This window comes from Lissotriton helveticus, chromosome 11 (assembly GCF_964261635.1).
Source record: "Lissotriton helveticus chromosome 11, aLisHel1.1, whole genome shotgun sequence".
Lineage (NCBI taxonomy): Eukaryota > Metazoa > Chordata > Amphibia > Caudata > Salamandridae > Lissotriton > Lissotriton helveticus.
In genome coordinates this window covers 622,902,392-622,929,667 of record NC_136072.1, presented here as the reverse complement: position 1 = coordinate 622,929,667, position 27,276 = coordinate 622,902,392, and the positions used below count along the sequence as shown (strand labels likewise).

The following is a 27,276-nucleotide window of genomic DNA, read 5'->3' as shown; positions in this document are numbered from 1 at the left end:
TGTATTCTCAGCAAAATGACTCCACAAGGGAACACGTTTGGTATCGGTCTACAAGATTTCCTTTAGGACCTCTCTATAGGGTGCAAGTTCAGGGACAGTCCATATCCTCACCCAATAGAGTAGAGGTCATAGAGCCTCAAGCTGCTCATTTTTTCTAAGGGCAACATCCTGCAATAATGGGACATGAGGTGTTCTTTTCAGAAGACGTTATAGGGTTCTTATGAATTTGTTTTTCCCAATTATGAATTTGTCCACATTAACTGTGCCCCAGAGCTCAGAACCGTATAGAGCTGCCACCTGTGCTTTGTACCTATACACCTCAATGATCAGGGAAATCTCTTTAGATGTCGTGGCCTGTTGTTTTTTAAGTATGGTCGCTGCATTGTGTGGGACCACAACTCTCCACTTCTGTATATGTCGAGACCAAAGAAGCTTTCTTTTCAGCATTATGCCTAGAAAGACAAAATTGGCCACTCGCTTAAAGCTTTTCTGCTGTAGACATAACTTCCCCCATACGACTTATAAGGTCTAACAACCTAATATTTGTTTTTTTGTGGGATGATTTCTAGACCTTTGTCTATACAGTAAGTATTACATTTGTTGAGCAATGTCTGCAGGCCCTTAAGGGTTTAGAAAATCAGCAGAGCGTCATCTGCAAATAGTAAAGCCATCACGGGGGTCCCATCTAGTTTTGGAGAGTCACTAATACAATCAGAAAGGGCAGCTATAACATCGTTCAAATACAATGTAAAATGTCTAGGTGAAAGTAGGCAGCCCTGTCTGACCCCCCTGTTTATTTTTATACGATCTGTTAATTCCCCCTGTGGCCCCCACCTTACTTGTGCGTAGTTGTCATTGTGGGGGTCTATCGACAGCTCTAAAAGCTCAGAAGGTAAACCTTCCTTCCTTAACCCCTTCGCCGCGGGCTAATTCCCCCGCGGCGCGGGTTGGAGGGGAGCCGCGCATGGCGCCGCGGTGCTCATGACGAGCCCAGGCTCGTCATGCAGCACGGTGCTTGTGTGCTGGTGACGAGCCTGGGCTCGTCATGACCCCGCCCGCGCAATGGAACCTCAGCACAGCGGGTGAATTATCCCCGCGTGTGAGCGTTCCACGGCTCATGACGAGCCCAGGCTCGTCACCAGCACACGAGCACCGTGCTGCATGACGAGCCTGGGCTCGTCATCAGCACAGAAGGGGTTAAACAATCCCATAACATTGCTTCTAGGCAAAATGTCAAAAGCTGACCGCAAGTCTACAAAAGCTGTGTAGAGATGACCATCCCATAGCTTTGTATATTTTCACATTATGAGGGTCAATCTGAAAACCTGGTCAATTGGTGCTTACATTTGCCCTTTATTTCCAGAATAACTCAGCTCAGTGAAATTGTTGTTTTGGCTAGTGTAGGTCTACTTTGTATCTCATTGGAGATATACAAAATATTTTGTGTTAAAAATAACACAATTGAGTTGTGTAATTTATGATGGAAATTATGTAATTTTGGTAGAAAGCTGTAAATCTCCCCTTATGTCACCCACAACTATTTTGATAAGAGAGAAGCTATTATGTTCTGGAACTAAGGAAGAGTGTTTTCTATTTTTTGGCAAGAATACTGGGATGGGACAGATGTCTCTGTATGCATCCTAGTCAACTGTGCATTGTTACAGCTTCCTTTCTATTTGCTGAATTTAATAGGACTTCAAACCGCTTCATGCATATTATTTGCTTGATCCAATCCCCTTCCACTTTATCTGTTGTTGAAAACTATTTATCATCCTACAAAAGGTTTAACTCATTGTGTCAACCTTGGCAGCCAAGAGAATAATGTGTGGTTCAGTAATTACGTGAACAGTTTTAGGAATAAAGTGAATACAAGCAGAAAGTAGGGAATAATACTGTCACAATGTTCTTATGGTGCACACACTGTAGAAAATAATATTTTTAGTTATCAACTTAATCTTTACTGCGCTCAGTTTCCAGTATCTATTATCTATCCAAGTCTATTTAAATTATACTACTGGTTTTACCACTCTTTATTTAAAACATTTGCATGCATACATCACTCTTTCTGAGAAAAAGTACTTTCTTAACTTACCTGTGTTACAAACCCTCTCATTATGATTGGGTCATTAATCCTGGTGGGGCCAGCTACAGGATTTTTTGTCCCTATTGGAATAACACGATCCACAGCATCTCTATTGGTCTGGACCTTCTCGCAGGTACTTGTCTTGGTGATTTGTTCCAGCAGAAGTACTGATTACCACGTCATTCACTAGAAACTCATAATGGGGAGCAGTTCTGCTCTGCTGTAGTTACAGAGGGCCATGATGTTGACTTTTATGTAGGTCTGTAGGCCGGGGCTGAATTACCAGGACATTTTCTACCACACTTGTAAATGGCTCCTAAGAAAGAAGCCTAAACAAAGTTAGTTAGATTGCAACCACCTTGGTTAAATGTTTCTGCAATCCTATATGTTTTCATTGCTAAAAACTCACTTTTGCAAAATAACAATTATACTTTTGTTATTACGTTTGTATTCATTCTCCAAATTATGGCAATCACCAAAAATGGTTGCTAACTGTAGGAGTTGGGTTTTGCCCATTTAATCACCCTTTATTTTTAACTTGATGACTGCCTGGTGTTTGACATTTACAGGGAGTGAGACTTGCTAACTAAGCCTCACTCAGAATAAATTCTGTGGAAATGGACTGACTGTGCCTTTTAAGTTAAGGCTGCTGCTGCACAGCTGGGTAAGTGGCAATTGGCTGGTTACATGCATACATGTACCCATTGATGCCCATGTGTTGGTTTAGCATGTTAGACTACCCAAAAGTTCAGCCTGACATCTGCGGACGTGTAGCCTGTCACAGAAGGGACCTTTCAGGGATTGATGCTGATCTACTGTAGACCTTATAATGTGAGTTGGCATTCAAAGCGTACATCTGCAGGACTTACTGTTGATATGCAGAAGGGTTGGGGCATCGGCTGAGTAATCATATGGCTCTCTTGGATTGGGCAAATGTTCCTACCTGCCAAAGCTTCCACTGACAATTAAAAACCCCTGCAAAAAGAAGGCACCTGAGAAGACATAGGACCTGGCGATGAGGCACTGAAATAATTCCCAGCTGGGAGCAATAAGACCTCTGCACCTCTGCAAGGATTGATTTTGGGACTCTTCAACTGTCAACCAGGACTAGGATGGGTCTCTAAAGGGGATTATTTTGCACCATGCGGAACAGTAGGTGAAGTGGACCTGTTAGGGGACACTGGAGGGTTACTCTGGGACTTCTGTGGACTAGCCACTGATTCCACTAATGACGCAGAGATGCCCTGAAAGAGGGCCAAAGTCATGGGACCTGGGAATGTGGAATGGAGCTTGCACTGCTTGTTGACTGGGCTGGCCTTTGGAGGACATGCACAAATTGGAGAAAGCATCAGAAGACCAGGCAAAGGATAGGTCTGGTGTAGGACCCTTAATAATTAGTCTCCCCAATTTGAGAGGCCAGCAGACATGGAAATAATACTCCTGAGGCCCAGAGCTGGTCCCCCAAATAAATGAGGCAAATATGCCCCAGGGGCTGCAGAAAGTAGGTAAGGTTAGTCCATCAGGGGCTTCAACCTGGTAAGGTTGGCCCATCAGGGGATTGGGTAGAGAAACAAAGATGTTGGGCTTTAGGCAGTTTCTTCTCCGGAAAGGGCCACTACATGGAGTTGACTCAACACCCTTTATTAGGTTTTGCCTCGCAAAATGCGTACGAAGTACGCATGCGCTAGCAAAATCTTATGTAATTTCTCTGTGGGGTCGGGTATCCGCCCCCTCCCGCCCCCTCCTCCCATTGGCTAGCTCCATAAATGGAGGCTAGCCATTGGGAGAAGGCTCTGTCCGTCAATCTCGGACCAGATTCGGGGGCGTTCCCGACATTTTTTTCCTCTCCTCCCACTTCGGATCGTCATCGCGGCGGTGGGTGTGTGTTTTTTTTTTTTCAGTCGGCCCGTTTTCGTCTTTTTACAAGTGTTTGTTGTTGGAGTTGGCTGCAAGATTCGAGTTCCCACGAGGCGATCAGGTAAGGAGCATTTTCTTTTATATAATTTCTTTTTTTTTTTAATTTGTCGGTTCCGCCGTGTCGTGTGCTCGTTGGCTCGTGAGCTCTGTTTCCCGCCCCCCCCTCCCCATGTCGTGTCTGTTCCGCCCCCCCTCCCCATGTGTCCGTTCTGCCCCCCTCCCAGTGTGCCCGTTCCCGCCCCCCCTCCCCTTTCACTCTCCGTTGAGTGTTTTCAGGTGCCCAGCTGGAAAAGGAATCGACCCTACTCTGAAGTAGCCAGTGCCTCGTTGCTTGTTCATTTGTGAGATAATACCGCCGTCATTGCCAAAGCTCCTGTCCTGGCTGTTCACGTTGTCCTGCTTCCCCTTACACTCTAACAGTAAAAATTAGCGGTTGAACAATACACGTTCAGATTTTGGTGAGAGCCTATGCGCGGAGATTGCCATATACACTCCCTCATTCTTCTCTCGTTGTGGTGGGGTCCGGACCGCGGTTTACTGCTGTGTGTCCCCCACTCCCCCCACCCTGGCGCACTCCAGTTCTCTCCCGTGGTCGACACTTGCCTCTCCCTGCATCACTATTGTTTGCTGTCCCAGACTGGGTTACTTTTTTCGTCAGCTTTGGTAAATTTTTCAAGCCCTCAGATATTGTGCACGCGATGACGTACTCTCTTCCTGGTTTCACAACAGCCTCTCATTTCCTTCCTGCACTTTCCTTACCTTTCCATTTCTCAGAGTAAGTTCCCGGCGCATCGGTTGAGCAAATCGCTGCACGTTACAGTGGTCTGGCCGACCCACAGCCCGCATTAGCCAGGCCTCCGGGGAGCGCAGGGAGGCAGTGGTCAACCACGGTGAGTGTGGGCTACACTGATGCGTGTGTATGGGGGCGCTAATCCCAGGCCACGCGATGTTGCTGCTGGGCGCAAAAGTGGGGCTTTTACTTTTGCACACTTGGCTGCACTGCAGGCGGAGGTATTGCTCGCCAACAACTGAACAATTGCGCCAGCAAATTCAGGTGAGCTTTTGGGTGGAGTACATTCACATACTGTACGATTCACCTGACCCTGTGGGAATAAAGACCTTGCCCTAGCTTCTTGAATGCATGGCGGGGAAAGCTGTGATGAGTCCGGGGAACTAATGTGCATACTGGACCATGCAGTTTTGTTTTCCACCTTTAAATGATTCTAATGTTTTAGGAGAGGACGCTTTGCAGTCTGGGACTAGTAGTTTCAGGTTTTACTATTACAAATAAGGCCATATACATCTCGCTAGGCAATCTCCTGTTCTTAAAGCATGGTGATGGTGCCATTGCACAGTTACAAGTACTAAGTAACAATAGCACGTTGCAGGGCTCCACTTAGTAGTTATTAAGCCGACTTCACTATCGGGGGTAACTGAATAACGAGAGAAAGCGGGGCGGATTTAAGCATCGTAGTTCATCCAGTCACAGACAGATGACCCGCATCGTATATAACCGCCTCAGCCCGCCTTAACTATATTTGTTTCAAACTGTAATAATACCCAGTAACTGGCATGTCGACACTCTCGCTGGGGAGGCGGGCCCTGCCCGGCAGGCTGCCACGGCCAGTGCCACTGAGCGGCACATTAGCCGGGAAAGCTCCGCGTGACGTCACAATACAGGGGTTCTGTCGGCAGCCAGTCAGAGGCAAGCTGGACTGTGGATAAACTCCAGCGCCGGCCGGGGAGCCTCAGTCACAGCTGCAGCATTAGCGCCGACACTTGATGCTCATCACAGCGCTGCCGCCGTATAGCGCTCCGAGGCAGCGCAGCACTACATAGGATCGGCACATCAGCTGAAGCACAGACAGCGTGTTGTAGTTCCTCTGAGTGACGAGACTGTACAATAGTGGTTTAATTTTGAGGTACTCCGTTGATTTATATTTGTTTTTTCCTGGGGAATTTATTCCGTGAATCGCTTGTCTTGACACAATGGGTATGCTAAGACTAATGTTGCTGGGTGACAATCGTAACACTGACCCGTAATACATACACTATTCTAAGAGATACCCCTATTTTCCGTTGATTTAATTTGTGCCTAAATTCAAGGTTGATTGTTTAATTAAATTCAGCGAGTGCCAGGATGTAAAGCAATTAGTCACAAACATGTTCATTCCTGGACTTGTATTTGAACAACTGTGGCCCATCGGTCGCTGTGGTGCTCGCAAAGATAGTTCACTGGTGCCCCTATGCAGCAACAGAAGCCCAGTGCTTTTATGTTTAATAAACCTGGCTGTACTCTCTGCTAACAAATTGGCCACTAAGGCTCATCACACCCATGTAGCACTGAGCAGAAGTCTCCATTTTACGAAAAGATTCACTCACTTCCTGCAGCCGCTCCATTGGGGTGAGTGCAAGTGGTTGTCTACGTTTCCGTTCAGCTGTCTGGTTGTGCTCGAATTCGGCGCAGCTTCAGTGCATCACATTCTCCCTCCTGGCTGGCCAATTGGGATAATTTCGCCCAGTGGCATAGCTTCCTTTACTGGCAGGAAAGTGAGCGCTCTCTTTGCTCACTTTCGCCACTTTGGGTGCCCATGATCTACTCCCGACCAGGTTGCATACCGCCTCCCTCTCTTATACTGCAATTTATGTTGTTTCAGCCAGTACGAGGTGTGGAATATGCATTACTTTCTTCGCTTTATTAAATCACCAGCCTTTAAAAAACATAATAAAGAAAAAACAACACAGACTACATATCCCATGAACATAGGGGGTAAGCAGGTCTTTAAGTGGGCCAGGTCTCACCGGTTCTGAACAGGAGCATCCTGTTCCCTCAGCTCTTTACCCCTGTGCCCTCAGCTCTTTACCCCTGTGCCCTCAGCTCTTTACCCCTGTGCCCTCAGCTCCCACCCCTGTGCCCTCAGCTCCCACCCCTGTGCACTCAGCTCTCAACCCTGTGCACTCAGCTCTCAACCCTGTGCCCTCAGCTCTCAACCCTGTGCCCTCAGCTCTCAACCCTGTGCCCTCACCCCTCTGCCCTCTGCCCTCACCCCTCTGCCCTCAGCTCTCACTCCTCTGCCCTCAGCTCTCACTCCTCTGCCCTCAGCTCTCACTCCTCTGCCCTCAGCTCTCACTCCTCTGCCCTCAGCTCTCACTCCTCTGCCCTCAGCTCTCACCCCTCTGCCCTCAGCTCTCACCCCTCTGCCCTCAGCTCTCACCCTTCTGCCCTCAGCTCTCACCCTTCTGCCCTCAGCTCACAGCTCTCTGCCCTCAGCTCACACCCCTCTGCCCTCACCCCTGCCCTCAGCTCTGACACCTGTGCCCTGTGACCCTCACCAGTGACCATACACCCATCCATGCATGCACCCATGCATGCATCCACCAACTCATCCATGCAAGCATTACAACAAGAGCCCGCAGCTCTCCTTCGTCTCTCCTCTCCCCTCTTCCCTGAGCCCGCAGCTCTCCTTCGTCTCTCCTTGCCCCCCTTCCCTGTGCCCTGCCCTGCTATTGTAAATGACAATGCCATTCATTTATGTTAAAAAAAGAAATGTCAAGAGCAATGCCAATAGCTCTAACTTTAACAAAGGCAAAACCATTGCATTGTAAATGCTTGTTTAATGGGGAGTGGTGTGTGTGGGCCTCTCTCCAGAGCCATTTGAGCTCTTGGACCCATCCTCTGAGCCGAGTGCACTGAGAGATCTGTGAGGCTTTGGCCAGTTACTTCTCCAGAAAGAGCCACCCAAGGAGTTGACTCAACACCCTTTATTTAACAGGGAGTGGTGTGTGTGGGCCTCTCCCCAGAGCCACTTGATCTCTTGGACTCCATCATCCGAACGCAGCACACTGAGAGATCTGTGCTAGGGGACCCGATGCCCTCTTTACTTTCACATTTCTAGGTGCACTTCCCCACTTCCCATGCGTGGGGAAAGCAGGAGGCACCTTTTGCACAGTCCCCAGCCTGCAAGGAGCACATGCCAAAGCAAAAGGAAGTGAAGGCTGACTCTGTGCCAGTACACAAAAGTTGAGTCAGCAGCAGGAAGTGGCTGGCCTCACACGAGTGGGGTTGCATGTTGCTTCTGTGTGTGCATACTCCAGTTGTGCCATTGCAGAGACAGGGTCATTTAAAAAGATTGACATTGTAGCGCAAAGCCACTCTTGTAAAACATGTTTTTTTCTGAAGCAGCAGGGCCAGTCATTAAATATTCACCCCTCTAGGTGAAGGAACTCCACATAAGCCCCAGATGGGCCCTCTAATTACCATGCCATTGCTCTGTGATGCCCCAGGATGGGCAGGGAAACCTCCAACGTTTTGCAAAGTGTTCTGGTGGCTGCCAGGGGTGCAGCAGCCCCAGCAGAGCCCCACACACGTTTTTCCAAAAGTTACCTTAAGTCTCACAGGGGTTGCATTTATGCAGCTTGGAGGGGTTCCGCCTATTTTAAAGCACTCCTGGAGATGGTTCCTTTGCACCCAGGCTCTTGTGTGATGGGACCGCTATTAAGTGAAACTAGACTGCGACACATATTATATTCAATATAATGCATTAATGACATTATTTATGATTGGCAATGTCAAAGTATTGCATTTTTGCAGCAACCCCATGAATTTACTGATTGTACAATGTTAGATTATAACACATTTCCGCTTTTAGTAATGTGGTGACACCCTGACAAACCCAGTAGGCCTCTGTAATTGATAAAGACACCCCCTTTCATTGTGATATTGTACTTGGTATAGGAGGTGGCGATTGTGATTAAGGATTCAGGGCTTGCTGTGGGTGTGTACTGTTCAGAGGTATGTATGTCATTACAACGCGGGCTTTACACCGCGCTACCATTACGACGAAGCCATCACAACGCAAGTCGTTACAACGACTTGCGCTGGAGACGCTGGATTTAGGAATAGTATGATTTACTATTCCAACTCCAGCCAACATAACAGTAGGGAAGGTGTTGGAATAGTAAACCATACTGTTCCTTAGTATATGGCGCCATCCAGAGCAAGTCGTTGTAACGACTTGCATTGTGATCGCTGCGTCATAATGGTAGCGTGGTGTAAAGCCCGCGTTGTAATGGCTGTCTCCCGTTCAGAGGGTATTGTCAAACGACTTCCCATCTGACTGTATATATTTGAAATTAATGCATATTATGCCGAAGTGTGTTTGTAATGAAGTACTTATCATTTTGTTCTATAAGAAAAAGCACTTACTTTGCCAATGATATATTGATTGATGTTGTTGCTGCTTACCCACACGCATGGGGTACTAGTCCACACCACCTCTCCTGAGTAGGGCTTGAATTAATTTGTTTTACTACCCTGAGAGAGTGTAGTGTTACAACGGGGCACTGTCACCCAGTCAAGCGAAAGATGTAGACTTATTTCTAATGAGGGCTCGCATTCTTTGTATCTAATAATAATAACCTAATTTCTTACACTAACAACATTTCTTATACAGCAAACAATGTTTACATACACAAACACCTGTTTAATATTTGTTATTACAAAATGTCATCATGTCGCTGTGTGCACAGAAAGAAGCATAGCATCAGTCTCTGCATATTTGTCAATTCATAGACGGTATAATAAACAAATACTCCCACGTGTTCAAAAACCTAAGTAATAGTTGGTCTAGAGGACTGAAGGAATCTAAATAATACATTACAGTCAAAAAAGATGCTAAAGTATAGATAGATTAAAACATTTGGAACTCTGGCGACCAGTGTGGAAAAACTATGAAAGAGAACGAGTTTCCACTCCCAGAAAGAATCCAGGAGAACCTTGGCAGTAGAAACAGCGAGCCATTTTCTCATCTATCCTAGCAGGGCTGTTCAATGTCAACAGAAAAGTGGTTTTCTAAAGAATAAACAGACCTCAGATTTGAAGTATATTTGATAAAGCACTGCTTATTAACAAACTGGCTTCCTTTTTCATTCCTAACACATTTTTTACCTTGGGCTTATTTTTTCTAGTCTCAGTCAACTGAAAAATAAAGAATTCTTTATACTGTTTTTCACCGTGACTAAACGATTTCCTCAGTCCAAAGATGTTCGGTCACCCATTACTGTTGAATATAAACTTTTTCAGGTTTTCTGCTCCAATTAAACAATATTTATTCAAAACTTTAATGCGAATTTACAGGCCTACCTACCTCTGCTGTGTCTTGTTAAGCTACAAAAATTGCTATTGAAAGCAATTACCTTAAATGTCTGATTATGTGCTTTTTAGGATCGGGTCCGTGTACGTACCCAGTAGTAACATTTTGCCAGCTTTTCACGATATCCCAATGAATATGAATGAGGCAAAATTACACATAATAAATATATGATGTCAGAGATTATTTGCATATGGCCGTATGGAAACTGAACTAGATATTAGTAAAAAACACTTTGTTCTACTGTTATGTTAACTCTTTTGTTCCAAAAAACTACTGTCGTCGCGGTTTAGAAATAAAAATAACAACACAGGGCCGCATATATGAAGTTTTGCTGTAGGGCAGCACAGCAGGCCTTCCTGCTGCGCTTCCCTACGGCAAAAGAAAAGGGCAGGAATGCGCCGCGCATTCCTGTCCTTTTTCCCTGCGCTGGCGCTCAATGGGCTGCTGTGCGCCAACGCAGGCACCTTTGCACCATGGTGCAAGGGTGCCTGCGTTAGCGGGATGATTATTTTTGTACAGGAAGGAAACCTTTCTTTTAAAAAAAAAATATATTATATTTTTATATAGGGTATATACAAAAAGCACACAGCTGTTATATGGGTTAACCGCCGTTGGCATAGACACAATAGAAGTAAGTGTAAGGAGGAAAAGTATAGGAAAGTTAGGAATAAGAGGAGGAAGAGGATAGGTCAGACAGACAGATAGATATACCATCCTGACTTAGCAAGAGAAGCCCTTAGTATCCGACATGACAGTTGCATTTTATTCCCCACCTAGCAAGGTAGGTACGACATTGTGCGGCACAACAGGAGTGTTTGGGTCGGTTTCTTATGGGGGCTCGTACGGGACCAGGGCCTTAGCCAAGACTTCCCACAGACCCCTGGATGACGTTTTCCAGGGAGAGTATTGCAGCGCCAGGCAGTCTGCTCCTCTGAGATGGGAGACCCAGTTGAGCCAGCCTTTGTAGGTAGTTTTGGTGGTGTCCTTCCAGTTCGTTAGCACCAGTTTGACCACAGCTGTCAGGAGTAGGTCCATTAGTTCCCTTTCTCCATCGGAGGAGAGGTCGGTTCGAATAAATGCCGTGGTGAGCAAGGCAAAGTCTCTTATAAGTTTGCAATAAACACACTGTCTATGAAATCAAATACCCTTCGCCAGAACCCCTTGAGTGTTGGGCAATGGAAGATGAGATGCTCTAGGTCACCCTTCCCTGTGTTGCAGTTCCAGCAGAGGGGATTATCCCTGAGACCTAGTGTGTGTAAGCTGTCTGGGGTTTAGAATGTTTTGTGGATTAGCCAGAGTTTTGTTTGAGCTAAGACTGGGGTGATCTTATTTTGGGTGGCCGAGGACAACAGGTTATTCCACTCGTGTTCGTTTAGCAGGGGGTGAATATGTTGATCCCAGTATTCCTTTGTTTTGGTGTTAAGCTTGGTAGTTTTAGGGCGAAATAGTTTGTATATTTGCGAGATTTGGTGGCCTATTTTGTTGATGTTTGCTACGCATTGGAAGATCGAGGGTTGGGTGCTGGCTAGCTTTGACTTTGATAAGGCTGCTTTTGTCTTTAGGAATCTATACAGGTCTAAGTCCTCCAATTGGTGGGATGTTTTCAAGTCGGAGAATGTAATAGGTGATGTCCCTTTTTCCAGTTGGTGTGGATGCGAAATGCCCTTTACTATCCATGTGTCGTATTTGAGACTTTTCCCCTTGTATTTGATGTTGCTATAGCAATTCTGATTTGGTTCCTTTAATGCTGATCTCCATTTTCTTGTCTAGCTTTAGGAGCGCTATTTTAGTGTTTCTAAAGATTGGGTTAGCAGTGTGTGGGTATGTGTTTGTCGTTAGTAGGGCTAGTGGGTTCAGGTTGTTCAGAATCGCTTTTTCTACCTCTACCCACACCGGTGTGTATTCTGGCGTCTGGGCAACCCATTGTGTTCCTTGTTTAACTAGGAAGGCTAGTTGGAAAAGCTTAAAATCTGCTAGGTTCACCCCAATAATCACAAGAGACTTTTTCCTCTTTCTATGTGTGCTGCAGAATGCAGCACACATAGAAAAAGGAAAAACTAGGAGAAATAAAGATATTTCTCCTCGTTGTGCCTCCCTTACGCCTCTCCTGTGAAGCATAAGCTTTTGGAACTGCCTCAGATTTACGATTTCTCGTAAATCTGGGGCAGTGTCAAAAGGCCATGCAACACCCCCAGCAAAACCCATTGCACGCCCCTTTAATGCAGAACACCACGTTAAAGGGACTGATATTTATCAGGCAGCACTAAGCCCAAAAACGTGTCTTAATGCTGCCTGATAAATATCACGCAGGCTTCTGCGCCACAGAACATCACAAAAAGTGACGTTCCTGAGACGCAAGGAGTCTCATAAATGAGGCCCCTGCTAGATAAACCTGGTCTGTGTTTTGTTTTTGTGCAGGTAGTTCTTATACTGTACATCATGCTATTTGTCGCTAGGTTCCCAGTTACCAAACAAGATTATGAATTAAATTTAGACTATTAGAACTGAACTGTGATTTTTGCCATGCGTTTGTGTTTTTGGTGAGTCTGAAGTTTTACACCATTATTGCGCTAGTTGAGATTTGGTGGGTTTTTTCTGCCTTATGTTTGTGGGATTTACTGTATTTATCTTTTTAGCAAGTAACACACGCTCTTCTTAGACGTGAGAAGTCCTGTTACTTTCTTGCCCTTGTAGGATGTCGATTGTATATTCTTATACCATCCCCCATTGCTCATGCCTTTTTGTAACTCATTCTACGGTGCCCTCGCTGTTCTCCATACAAATAAGTATTGTTATGTAAAACCTTTTTAACATACTCATCCAATCCGAAAAGGTAGTATTGATTTTTCGTTGTAGCACATTTAGAGCTATTGCCAGAAATACAATACACAGTGTTGAAACCCTTTAGCTACTGTACTGAGTTTAACAGAAAACCTTTTTTGCGGGGATGTGTGGAATCTGCAGAATTTTTTTTCTTTTTTTAAGATGGAACACATAAATATTTTTGATATTTATGGATACTGCTTCCATATTTAAGTAACCAACCTTAATACCGGTGACACTCTACACAATATTAGAATTTTTTTAAATGTTTCATTTTTCCGAGAAATTGTCTAAAATGTGTCAATTCTACGGTAAATTGTCTTTAATGTTTTAACTAATTGGATAGTTTTCTGTATGAAGTCAGCATTTTAGGTCCTCAAATTCTGCAACAAACCAACAGATGGTTAACATGACAAACGTTTGATTCCTGTTTTCTAATCTACATTGAGTGGGTGTTATTCCCATATCAGCCAGAATATCTTCAACACATGGATCCCAGATGTTTCTGTTCCTAGAATACCACTATGTAACTCTTATAAGTGCTGACCTTCGGTTGTTCATGTTGGAAATCTGCCCGATGAATCATTCTTAATATACACACTTTCCAGATTTATAGCAGTTTTACAAATGATCTGCCTCACTGAAAACTGCAAGCAGGCTACGATTTGGTGAATAGACTTTGGATCAGCCTATGTGCCACTGTTGTTTCACAAATATATTTTCAGTCCATGTGTTTAGCAGTTTTTTTTACAATGGTATGCAGCGTTTTGTGGTGGTTCTTGGGTAATATTTTTTTTTTATTTGCAGCCTTGCCCAGATGTTTACTGGTTTCCAATTTTTTCTGATAAATTCTGTGATGAATTGGTGGATGAAATGGAGAATTTCGGACAGTGGTCTGGTGGGATACACCACGTAAGTGTTTGAGCTTGTTAAACATGGTGCCTGCACACTACATGATCTAAGCTTGTCTGTCTGTCTGTCTGTCTGTCTGTCTGTCTGTCTGTCTGTCTCTCTCTCTCTCTCTCTCTCTCTCTCTCTCTCTGCCTGTCTTTCTATCCATCTATCTATAGATATATGCATATATTTATATATAGACATATAACTGTTCACACACACTTACATTACGTAAATGGGCAACTATGTAATACGCTCAGATATTGCCATCAAGGGGTTCTGGTGGCATCATACACAATGAAGCCAAAGGCTGAGCGATTTGTGAATGGTTCAACAACATCTAGACAGTTATTTAGCACAATATCACACGTTATCAGTTACACATTTTTTATACTACATGATTCTTTTCGGGGGATTTAGCTCAAAGCTGTTTTACTAATTGAATCTAACAATGGGTACGAGTGGAATGAGAATGTTTAGGTTTTGTTTACAGTAGACAATGGTGAAAACCACTGGGTCTATGCAAATTCGTGGCTATGGTGTTGTACCACAAAATTACATGTTTATAGCATGTGCACAAAATTAGCCACAGAATTTTCAGATAACACAAACAAGATCAGGCCAGATGTACCAAGCAATTTAGCAGTTGCCAACTAATCTATTTGCTAAATCAGAGGATTTGCGACCACTAAATGGCTTTTTACTATGTACTAAATGGATAAATGGTTACAGAATTGCAAAATGAGTTTGTAAATACATAACAAATCACAATTTGGAAGAGACATGTTCAGGGCATCCCATCCAAATCGCGATTCACAATGTTATGTATTAGGGGCTTGCAACTGCAAGTCACAAACCAGTGAAATGTTACCTACAAACAAGGTGGTAACTCATTCACTGGGGAGAAGATTCTCCTTTAGGAATGTTAAAAAAAGTTTGTTGCCAGTAGGCAGTGACCAAGGGAACCATTGGCAAATCTTTAAAAAAGTAAAAAAGATTTTAAACACAGCCCGTTCCCCTTAAGGAAAATGGACTACATTTAAAAAAAGACTATTTACTTTCGGTCACAGAATCGATTACCCCGTGTGATGGTATCCAATTGGAGTAAGTCAGTGAGTCATAAAACATTTATTTTACATCAATTAAAATGCATAAAAGCACATAGAACACATAATAGGGCCTATTTGATTTAAATGTTATGATGCTAAGATTCCTACATAAATCATGAATTTGTAATTAAATGAAATACTCAATAAATCCATAACTTTAGACTCAGCATCTATACAATATTTAGACAATCCCAGAACCTAGTCCCCTTCCAATCCCTCAAATAATTAATCTATATAAACACTCATAAAATACTCATAACTTCTAATTATTACAAGCTCCTAATAAGTAAAAATGTATAAAAACTGTTAAAAACTCCACTTAAGCCACAATTCTATATTACTAAAATCCATACATAATTCATAAAATTATAGTTTAGAAAATTAGTATTAATGAGGGAGGGGATGCCCGTAACCCTCCTCCACAGTCCCATTTTGGCTCGAGGATCCCCACCCCCCAGGGCTCAGCTGATATTCACAATTTTGGTACCAGGGGCCACATCCCATGAGCTCACCCTAATACATAAAGCCCTTGTTATGCATCACGCATTCACTAAAAATAACATGGGGTCCCCTCTTCTTTATATCAGGCAGGAAAAGTTCTAGTACCTATCTAGGAACATGATACAGTGTGTGTATTCTATTAAAAGCACTAAGATCAGGTTCTAACCCCCCAGGTGAAAAGTGCATGTTTGTTTGAGTGTATATGAAAAGTATATAGGAAGTGCCTCATGTAAGCAACCACCATAGAGCAATTGGCAGGTTGTCACCCACTTGCTCACTCTTACAGAAGGATATTGTATCTGTGTTTATCATATAAACCGATTTCAAGGGTGGTACACATCTCAGAAAACTCCCTATGGGTCCCCGAGGAGGGAGAAGACAATTTGTCCTCCAGAGAAAAAATGAGTAAAAATGAGTTGCGTCATGCACACTGCACATGTCTTTAATTCGTTATGCCCGAACTCATGATTAAGAACTGTAGAACATTTTAAGCAGAACGGCCGACATTTATCATTGCCACTCATTTTCTGGCAAATTCCTCATACCACAAAGACCTCATTCCACCCTTAGGTTCACTGGACCTTTATATTAAATGAAATAAGAAGGGAGAAACAGCATAGAGGATACAAGTACTTTAAAAACTGCCTTCTATTATCCCAAACCTCTACTTCAAGGGGATACTTACCATATGGGTACCAGGTGAGTGCCTACCATCAGCCACGGTCGGTAGGGGAGTACCTGCCGGGGCGGTGACGTGGGGAGGGGAGGGGCAGGGTGGGGGTTAGTAATGTATGGATAATGGAGCTTTGCAGGTAAGTAAACATTTAAATAAATCAAACGAATTTCGTTGCACGCACTGCATTGCATTTGGGGATGCAGTGCATGCAACAAAATTCGTTTGATTTATTTAAATGTTTACTTACCTGCAAACCTCCATTATCCATACATTACTAACCCCCACCCTGCCCCTCCCCATGCCACCGCCCCGGCAGGTACTCCCCTACCGACCGAGGCTGCCTACCATTAGGCCACAGGTGAAAGGTATGGGAAGGCTATTGGAAAAATGCCTTGTCACCTGCAAGGAAAATGATGTACATCTATTCCACTTTCATCAGAAATTTACAACAGCAGGAAGCACCACCACCATGCACTATATCTGAATGTGAATGAGATGGGGGAATTCTTCCATGCCATAGGGCCTGAAGCATTTGAAGGGGGAGGAGGCTCATGTGCCCCCCCTCCCCATGCCAATTTTGGCACTGCGGACCCCATTTTCCGGGGCCAGTTGCACTTAGAAGGGGAGCACAGGTCGAATTTCTGCCCCGGGGACCCCATCCGTTAATTTGAAACAGTAGTTACCAGTGGCGGCCATGGGCACTTATTTTTAGGGACCCTCACTTATTTTATTTTCCACACAAAGATTAAAGCAGGAGGATGAGGAAGACAAACAAAAGTCACAAACAGCGAAAGCAGGGACCGATAAGCATGAGGTAAAGGCGCTGAGTTGCTGGCAGTGGTTTGAAGAGTAATGAGATGGACATAAGACTACTCAGCCTGAGTGTTTGGGAAGTTGTTATTTTTTAGCCCAAACCATAGATGTCTGAGCAGCTTTGAACACTGGCACTTATTCTCATGATGCATTGGCAGTGCTATGGGCATCCCCATATTTACAAAGCCATGTGATGTCACCCTGAGCTACTTTTCATGGCCTTGTAAATATGTTTCCCTATCACATATAACTCTTTGTGAAAGGGGTGTTCCTTGGGTTGGTGTTGATGTACCCTTCCTGTACGAAAACAATCATTCTCTCAGCGTACTCACCCTTGCAAGGGTGTCTGCGTTGGTGCATGGCTGCTGTTTGTTTTGTGCACCGGCACAGGGGAGAAGGACAGGAATGCTCCTTATCTTGTGGGTATTCCTGCCATTTTATTTTGATGCACAGCAGCACAGCAGGAAGACTTACTGCGCTGCCGGGTGCCAAAATATTGTAAATAAGGCTTAGAGAATGTTATATTTTTGCAAGTCAATGCACCAAGTATTGGTACCCATCACAGAAACCAGAGATCATCTTGTACATGTAGAAGAAACTAAGGTGAAAAAAACAGAAGTGTCATATTGCAGCAAGACTAGGGCCTTCTTTCCTGTCTGGTGGATGCAGGGCATATGTGAAAAACCAGTGAAGTCCGCCCCGCCCTGTTTAGAAATAAAGGGACTCTGCTCACTCAAAATATGGCTGCCGGGACCTCAGCTGCTCTTTCTGCAGATGTCCTGCATCTGCCAACCTCTGATAATTCCTTTACTGTTGCATACCAATTCATTAGGAATAGCATCTACCAGTAGCAGGTTTACATTATAAGTCGTTTAATTGGTAGTTAACTTGGTGAAACACGTGTATTCTGTTTACCCAGCTTTAATGCATAAAGGGTTCAGAGCACATTGTCCACGTGATTTGTTGACTCAGTATATTAAGCACTGGTGGGTCGTATTAAGCAAGTGTTTGCCGGTGATTTATAGAGTGTTTGAGGGGTTCTGACATGCTGACTGTTTTATCGATCAATTAGGACAGCAGGATTTCAGGAGGTTATGAAAACGTGCCGACCGACGACATTCATATGCGGCAAATCGGATTTGAGACTGAATGGCTCCATTTTATTCGAGAATTCATCGCACCTGTGACTTTGAAAGTTTTTGCTGGCTATTACACTAAAGTAAGTTTGAAGCTTTTTATTTCTGGATATCAACGGTGAAAGGGGTAGTAACTTTATGTACTCAAACATACTGCCGTTACTTTTTAGGGTTTTGCTTTGCTGAATTTCGTCGTGAAATACAGTCCCGACCGACAACGCTCATTGAGACCACATCATGATTCCTCCACGTTCACCATCAACATTGCCCTTAACAGCAAAGACGTAGACTTTCAGGTACTGAAAGAACGCTGTCGAATTGTTTATATCTGCATTTATTCTGTTTATATTGTGCAACTAATGCCGGAAGCAAAGCTAGGTTGTTGGCGTCTTCAAACTGAACAATACATCTTAAGTGTTGATTAATTTAATAGACACCTTTATTTTTTTATGAAGTGTAGATGTTTACAAAGAATACAGATAAATCATTAATACAGAGACATTTTTTTCTAGTGGGTGTGTTTGATAAATGATTTCTTAGTTGTATTTTGGGTCTGCTTTCAAAATTGTTAAGTTTGCCTCTCAATGCAACAATAAAGTAATTGGTTGACTGGCACATTCACAGCCTCTTTGCTGCATATGTACTGATCTTCCAATAAGGGGATTCGTATTGTTTAAAGTAAAAACTCGTGGGGCGTCATTACCAGTGTCCAGGTAAATTGTCATCCCCATATAAACACCTGTTGGCACGCGGATCACAGTTTTAGGTGATTCAGTGTTTATCACTCCAGATGGTGGCCACAGTGTCAGTCATATGTCTGAGCAAGTTGTTCATTTTAACGTTTTGCTGAATGGGATGGGATAGAGAATTTATGGGCGTCATATTAAGTGAGATTAAAGGCAGGAGTGAAGAACTTATTTTGGTTTGGGATGTTTTCGGGCGAGGGAGGGCTGGAATGTTAAGATGTTGATAGAAATGTTAAGCATAGAATGGATGAGCCATACAGGGTTGGAATTCAATAATGTGATTTTCAATGCAGAAGGAAAAGGAGAATTTGAGGGAGAGACCTTTCCCATGGGTTAGCTTAGTTGAGAAGAGGTTACTGTCATATGATACCTTTGTTTGCTTATGTATTGAGAACTCCTTATTTTGTGAGTTCATAGGTTAGTCATTTCTACATCCAAAGGACAAATACCTTTCTTTACTACAAGCATGTATTTTTAAAACCCAATTCTAGTCGTGGTGAACGTTAAAACTCACTAAGAGGTGACTGCTTCAACTGTACAGTCTGCAGACCTTGTATAATTCAAAATCCAAGAAGAATGCGATGGCTACATTGGTGCTCCCAAGAAGACCTTCCCATGAACACCATTCTTTGATGGACTGGATTCTCCATCAGCCGGAGTTCCCATCAGCCGAAGTTTTGCTGAATACTTTTAGTGACGTCTATCGTCTGTTCAGTAGTGGCTGCTACCGAACAGGGGTGGTGGGCCAGGGGGAAGGGAAGACGGAGGGAGAGGGTGGGAAACAATTTTTTAAATAAAAAAGGAGCACATAACGCCTTTTCTTCCTCTGTCCCCCTGTCTGCACTCGGCAGGAAGCACACAGCCTCCCAGAATGCCCTGACCAATCACAACGCTGACTTACTGCAGTGTAATGATTGGACTGAGCGCCGTGGTTTGGCACTCAGATAGGGTCTAGCAGGCTGTGCATGTTCTCCACCTAGGCTGTATGCAACCTGGGTGGTGAACATGCACAGTGCGCATGACTGTTTGGCCCGCCGGAGACGGCTGTCCAAACCATCATGCGCACTTTAGGTGCTCTCACCACTCCTCCCCATGTGACGTCGGGAACCCAGCCCTGCCGCCTGGTTTCAGCTGCAAGCTAAATACAGAAAACAAAATGATAATAACGAGAGGTATTATCATTTTATTTTTTGTATTCAGCTTTCAGTTGAAGCAGTGGAGTGGCGCTCTGCGGCCTTAGCGGAGGAGCCGCCACTGCGTCTGTTACTCAGTATACCAATTATAATAAAGTCACCTATTCTCCAAATCATTGATAGACTGAAGGGTGGTGTTCATACCCTGCTGTATGCTACACCTGTTCTTCTCAGCTATTGACTATGTGTGTGCCTCTTAGCAGATAGCAATCTGACCAATATATGTAGAAAACACTAACATGAAAGAAAACTTCCTCATGTTTGTATGGTGCCTAGGATAATAAAGGGATGTACAAAAATTCTATTACACTAAATTGGCAGTGCCTTTTTAGTCCCATGTGATAGAGCTAAAACCTACCAAAAATTATTTGATTTTGCTTCATGTACCTAGAGCTACTTTTAAGACATAAGTCAAATTGAGCTACCTCGCAGATTTCCTAGTGAAAATATTTCTTGCCCAAATCTAGAAACAGAGGATGGTAATCCACGCAAAATAAGCATAAACACCATTTCTGTTTGATATTGCCCATTTGTACTAGGATGGATTTGAGCTCTAATATAGCTATCATAACATAAAGTGCCCCGGGGGTACAGCTGGCGTCTGCGCCCGCTTTGCGCACACCCAGGCCACTTCGGTATTACAGAAGGGGCCTCAGACACTTGTGTGGCCCCCTCTGTAATACCGATAGCGCTGGCGCACATAAAGTGCCAGGGCTATCTTTAAGGGGGCGTTCCATCATTTGCAATGGGGTGTGCCCCATTCAAATGAGGGAATCCTTTTGCCTCTGCGCCATTTTACTGACACAGGCGCATAGGCAAAGAAGCCCTCAGAAGGCGCAATGACAGTGCGCTATTGAAAAGGTGTCACACTATCAGTGCGCCTCCTGAGAGTTGCTCTCTGCAGGAGGTAAAGGGGTCCCTTGGACCCCCACACACAACCCCTTGAATGCGGGTGCAGTAACTGATTGCACCCACCTGCAAGGGGATCTCTAATCCCCTTTGAAAGTGCAGACGGGTTTCCGCCTGCACTGTGTAACATGGAGCGACTTTAAAGCAGCCGCTCCGTTTTTCATGTGCATGCTGTGTCCCCAGTATACCGAGTGTTTGCCACTGACCTAGGGGCAGCACATTCATGGTAATAGGGCACATTTTCATTGTTTGCACCGGGCGCACCAAGTTAAAGGTGTGCCCGGCGCAAACAATGAAAATGCTCCTACACCATAATATGGCCCCATGCAAATGACTTTTGAAGGAGTTAAATCCTTGTCGTTGAAGCACTAGTTGAAGGAAAATAGAAACATTTGTTAGGTAAAATAAACAAAGATTCAGACTGATCTGTTTAAGAAAGTGTGCCTTGCTGCCATCAATTTCTGTACGGCAAATCAAAATTAACATAAGCAGTGCAGAAGCTGTTTTTTGGGAGAATTAACGCTATGACAGTTTACATAGTATACTTAACTTCTTGCCCCACCCCCATTAATTCCACAAGTGAGGGCCTTTTATAATGCAGGTAATGTTTATCATTGCCTTATGCTATCTTGTAATGACGAATAAGGGCCCTATTCACTGTGTTCCTACCTTCAACATGTACAGCAGCCGTGGCCCTTGGAGGGAGTTACGGTGGGGCAGGAAGGCGGAGCGGGGGAGGGGCAGGGTGGGGGGTGCTAAAAACCAGAATATGGATAATTGGAGGTAAGTAAACAATTTAATAAATAAGACGAATTTCGGAGCACGCCCTGCATCGAAAAATGCATGAGCATTTTTATCAGCCCCAGTGAGTAGAACAAATCCTGGCTTAATCCTTCTTTTTCAAGATATCTGCTGAAATGGTATCAATGTGATATACTGTAGGTTGCCCGTGTCCCTCTGACCATATTTTATTGAGCATTGGAGGAATGAGCAACCTCCACACATGAGGATTTTCTGTGTTTAGGCGTAATATCTGTTCTTTTTTTGTCTCAATGTGGACCAGATTTTGCAGGTTTTTAAAAACAAATTCTGTTATGCAACTGAATAAATAACGTTTTTGCTAACCCCTAATATCACCATTTCTCTTTGTCAGTTACGTACACACTGCTCTGCTTTTTATCTCTATCTCTCAAACACCGTTTTAGCCACAAATGTATCGTAATATCTGTGCATGAAGGCTTCATCATTCACTGTTATTGACCGTTATCATTGAAATTAGCATATCAAAATATCAAATATGCATCAAATAATTCAAACAGTTGTACTACGTCAGTATTAAGTATTTTATGAACTATATACCTATGTAAGATAACACAGTGACAATATTATAATACTTATGTAATTAAGAGCCCCACTTTCTCATTTCTCTTTAATACAGGGTGGTGGTTGCCGTTTCCATAGATACAATTGCTCCCTTGATGCACCCAGGAAAGGGTGGAGCTTCATGCACCCAGGCAGACTGACTCATTTGCATGAAGGACTTCTGGTTACAAATGGAACCAGATACATCGCTGTGTCTTTCATCGATCCATAGATTTTGTAATGTCTTTGAACTCAAAGATTGGTGCTTTTAACCAGGACAGTTTTGCCCTTGAAGAAGATGCAATACGTGTTAATGTTTTGTTTTTAAAACTGTATACCGGCCTGATAAAGACCACCGCAAACTTTCTCAAGGGAGTAACTTTACGTCAAGTTAGAAAATCTGATGGGTGCCACAGCCTTTAAACATACACAAGTGTTTAAAGGTATACCATTGCACCCCAAAAAAAAATCAGTTTGTCTCCTGTGCCTCTTGACACAAACTTAGCACAGACAATAAATTGTGGGTAGCCGTAGTTATTTATGTGACACTTTGAAGAGTAAGAAAATGCTGATTTTGTAGTAATACTGTGTATGTTGTTTTAGTAAAGTTGCAAAAATAAAAAAAAATTTGTTTTGTATAATTTGTAAAAAAAAAAAAGTATTGTACAAATATCCACATTTTTTATATATTTTGCTTGTAAAGCGTTTTGACATTTAGCTTCAATTAGAGGCCAAAGCATGCATAGTTCTTCTGCTGCATAGTGCCTGCACACAATGTTAATTTCACAGTAAAATAAACTCAGGACAGCTTCATAATGGCTAATAGCATAGTAAAACGTGCATGTTGTTTTATCTCTGACTGATGCAAATGTCTGTTCATGGGAATTTATAGCAAGTTGCAACAACAAAAAGATGCATGGTTACAAATATGTGTTGTTAAGAAATGTATACATATCTACTCTTGGTTCGGCCCAATGTTTCATAAGCAGGTGTTATGCAAATACAATGGCATTTGCATTGATTGGCTGTATGATAGATCAGGTAGTGATCATTTTGTTAGTCTATCAATTGCCAGAGAACATTGTTCACACACACTAAAATATAAGTATCAGACTCAAATCAACACACTTTTTTATAATCAATTCTACCTGAGGGAATAGTGAAGTTATGATAACAGTTGGCCATTTGCTCTCTTTTTTTTCATTCTTTAGTTCCAGATCAGGGCTTAAGGAACATCACAAGATAAGTTAGGAGAAGAAAGCTTGCAGATGTACACCTGTAGCACATACTGTACACATAGAATGCAACTTAACAAGGGACATATTTTTTCAATTTCGCAAAAGAAACTTATTACATAGAATAATCTTTACACACAAAATTGCAATTATTTAATTAAAATTGTTGTGTTGATTATATATACCTCAAATCACTATACAATAAGGCTTAAAGTTTTATCGGTACATACTGACATACTCTTTGTATGTTCTTAACTAAAATATGTACAAAACATGTTGAGCTACTTTAATTTATGGTGAGTTCAAGACCAGCATCATAGTTTATTTACAAAGGGAATGTTTTTAAAATCTACATAGCTGCATTGCACCAAAATCATGTCAAGCTAATTGTTACGGCCGAAGAGTGTGCCAATCTCATTGAAGGTTAATTAACAAATGTACAATAAGGTATAGCTATCAAATATCTTTTATGTCATTTATGAGTTTCCTGCAAATGTGTTACTATTTTTTTAAGATGTCAGCTTGAGAACCCTGGAAACGCTGCGGCACCGTCCAAGCACAGGGATGCGTCATATGTACAAGGATATGACGAATTTCCCTTGCGCTATCGCACAATTTTCTGCCAATCGCTGATGCAGGCACCCTTGCACTACGGTTCAAGGATAATTGTTTATGTGCAGGAAGGTGTTCCTTACGGCACATGAACAATCTGAAATGGCGTTGTTCAACTCCTATGTGTGCTGCATTAGCACATGTAGAACTTGCAAAGCGTCATTTTTTTAAGGATTGTTTATGTGCAGGAAGGGACACATTCCTGCACATAAACAATCACCACAGGTGATTAACTTGTTCTATGTGTGCTGCAAAATGCAACACGCATAGAAAGAGGAAAAAAACATGGAGAAATGAATACATTTCTCCTCTTTGCGCCTCCCTATGCCTCCCCTTTGGAGGCATAGCATTCAGACGCATTCCCAGGTTTACTATTTCTCGTAAATCTGGAAATGTGTCAGGTCCCATGGGTGTTGCATAGGAACACCCACAGCAACACCCATGGAACACTGCTTTCACGCAAACTGCTGCATGTAAGGGGGCCGTATTTACATGGACAGGAAAAGCCACGCAGGGTGGCTTTTCCTGTCCTTGTAAATATCAGGCAGCAAAATGCACTGTTGGTGCATCACAAAAAGTGACGCTCCGGCGGCTTCAGGGGCTTGTAAATAGGCCCCTGTAATCTTATAATGATCTGTATATGAAATACAAAACTGACATAAGCAATGCAAGCTCTCCATTCTAAAACTAGACTATGGGTCCTCACTGGGACCTGCTTACATTGCTATACTCTTCTTTACAAGCTTACCATCTAGGCCACCAGTAGTGTGTGAATAAATGTCTGCAACTTCTGTATTGCATTTGAAGAATATTTATTACAATACAGTATATTTATTAAAAGAACTAACTATCTTTACACCCACAAATTAGTTTCAACAGTTGACAGAGTAGTGACTAAAAGACAATACATCTTTCAATGAGTTGATTGGCCCTCCTTCTACTCTGCTTATAACCTCTTATAAACATTTGAAATAAATCAGTGCATGATTGGCAATACAAACATTGGTAAACAGTGAATACAATGACTAGCCGAGTCTATGATTGTTTTTACTGCTTAGTTATTCATGGCTCTTCATCAAGGAAATGCAATTGGTTTACCATGATATTCTTCATAAATCTGATACTTTCCAATTACTTGTAAATGTATCAACATCCTTTGATGCAACACTGCTCACTGGCTCAGAGGAGGCGATATTGCAGAAATCAATTTACACTCATAAAGGCACTAATATAAAGTCGCAAGATACATTATCTTCTCAGTTTTTATATTTCCTCAAATCAGTGTTGAAAGCTGTAGAAAATCATTTTAAAGATGAGGGTCACATTTGCCAGTGTCTCTATATTGCTTTTTCTACAACCAAAATAGCCTTAATGGTAAGATGTGGAAACAGCCCCTCACACTACCAACTATGTGCTTTGTTCTACCTTCTGGCAATACAATTTAGCAGATCAGATGTAATAATTGTTGATACCTTTATCTTGCCTGATCTTCATGCCCATTAATATCAGAATTTTAGAAAATAGGTACCAGTTATTTGTGTTCATACCCGACTGCTGCCAGATAGAATTTATATTTTAACAAAAAATATAATTGTGAATTTGGCAGAAGCATTATTCCTGATATGTGTTCCACAGTTGACCCATCCAAGCTTTAAATTGTATTCTAAATGAATTTTTATTCAAACTAGATCTTTAAGTTTAAGATTTGCTGTTTAAGTTCAAAGTCTACTATGGGGATTAGTGGCTTCCTCTTCAAATTCACATCATAGCTTTACAAATTAGGATTATTTATTTCATAGTAATATTGTATGTAAGTATTTGGAATTAAGTGTTTGTGTTTGTGAGTTCTACTAGTTTTGTACTTGCTGTAGATGAATATGTGTTTTAAGAATCAATTACGTAAATGTAAAAAAAATACTTCCCAGCCTTTTCCACTGTGCATTTTAAACATTGTTTAGAAAAGAGATATTTTAAAACTTTCTGTGCAGCCTAAAGTAAATTAGTAATGGTTGCACAGATATTTACAAGGACTTTTCATTTGTACAGTTACATTCCAGTAGAAAAACAAAGAAATACATATCCATTAACTGCCTAATCCAGTCGTGCCATATTAACAGTGACTAAAGAGTAAATAGAGTTTAAGTTTTACTCAAGGAATACTGGAAATGAGAATGCAAATGTAAGTGCAGTGAAGCATGATTGATTTGTGAGAGCAATTTTGTATTCTTACTGATAACTACTTGAACATTGTATTAAAAAGCTACTGTAAGTGTTATTGATTATCTACATTGAAATCTGCAGGATGTGACTGTTTATTTCGAGAAACTAATTTTTGAAGAATCCTGTTGTACGTGCTCTTTTCTAATCTACAGAGAAAAAGTGAAGTAAACATTAACCAATAGCCTTAAATTGGCACATGCTCAAATTGTCAAACATGAAGAATAAAAAAAAATGGTAACTTATAAAACATGTATACATTATTTAAGTTTACTCAAATTCAATTTGTAATATTCGATGGCTGTGTGTGTGAATATATAAGCAATGGCATTGTGCAAAGGTATAATATTGGAGCAAGATTCCTTCTAAAAGAGATTAATTAATTATTTTTTTAATGTTTAAAGTGCTTTTATCCAAAGTGATGGGCAAACTTACAAAAAGATGTATTAGACATATATACAAATCTACAAAGTTGGGAAGATACTAAAGATGATAAACAGTTCATAAGGTCAAGCCAAGTAGGTGTATGTGTGGTTTGCAGTGAGATTTAAAGATTGGGTGTGCAACCTTTGACTGGGAGTATCATATTCAATATAGTGGATGCCAAGAGAGAGGGAGAAGCAATCAAAGACTTGGCACTTTGGAACATTAGTAGACAGAGAACAGTGGAGAAGATGAATGATGGCCAAGAGATATGAAAGATGACAGATACAGTAGGGAAGGTGATGAATATTTTGATATATAATACAAAAATGTTGAATTGAGAATGGGGAGTCAGCGTTATCTATATAAATAAAAATGTAAATGTTCGTTTGTTCAAAATCGTAAATCTCCGAAAGTTCTTCACCGATTGCTTTGAAATTTTGACACAATGTTGGATTCGAATACGCGCGTGTTT

The 27,276-nt window shown here is 42.3% G+C and overlaps 1 protein-coding gene across 2 annotated transcripts in view; it reads left to right on the top strand.

The window, feature by feature from the left end:
- Nucleotides 1-26,628, top strand: part of PLOD2 (procollagen-lysine,2-oxoglutarate 5-dioxygenase 2) — a 477,372-nt gene extending 450,744 nt beyond the window's left edge. Inside the window, exons 17-20 of one of the 2 annotated variants that reach the window (XM_078666442.1) lie at nt 13,783-13,887; nt 18,041-18,187; nt 18,275-18,400; nt 22,391-26,628. In XM_078666442.1, coding sequence (XP_078522568.1) covers nt 13,783-13,887; nt 18,041-18,187; nt 18,275-18,400; nt 22,391-22,546 — 534 coding nt within the window. In that variant the 3' untranslated portion in view covers nt 22,547-26,628. The remainder of the gene's footprint in view (nt 1-13,782; nt 13,888-18,040; nt 18,188-18,274; nt 18,401-22,390) is intronic. The other variant, XM_078666441.1, reaches the window with a different exon arrangement.
- The last annotated feature ends 648 nt before the right edge of the window (nt 26,629-27,276 follow it).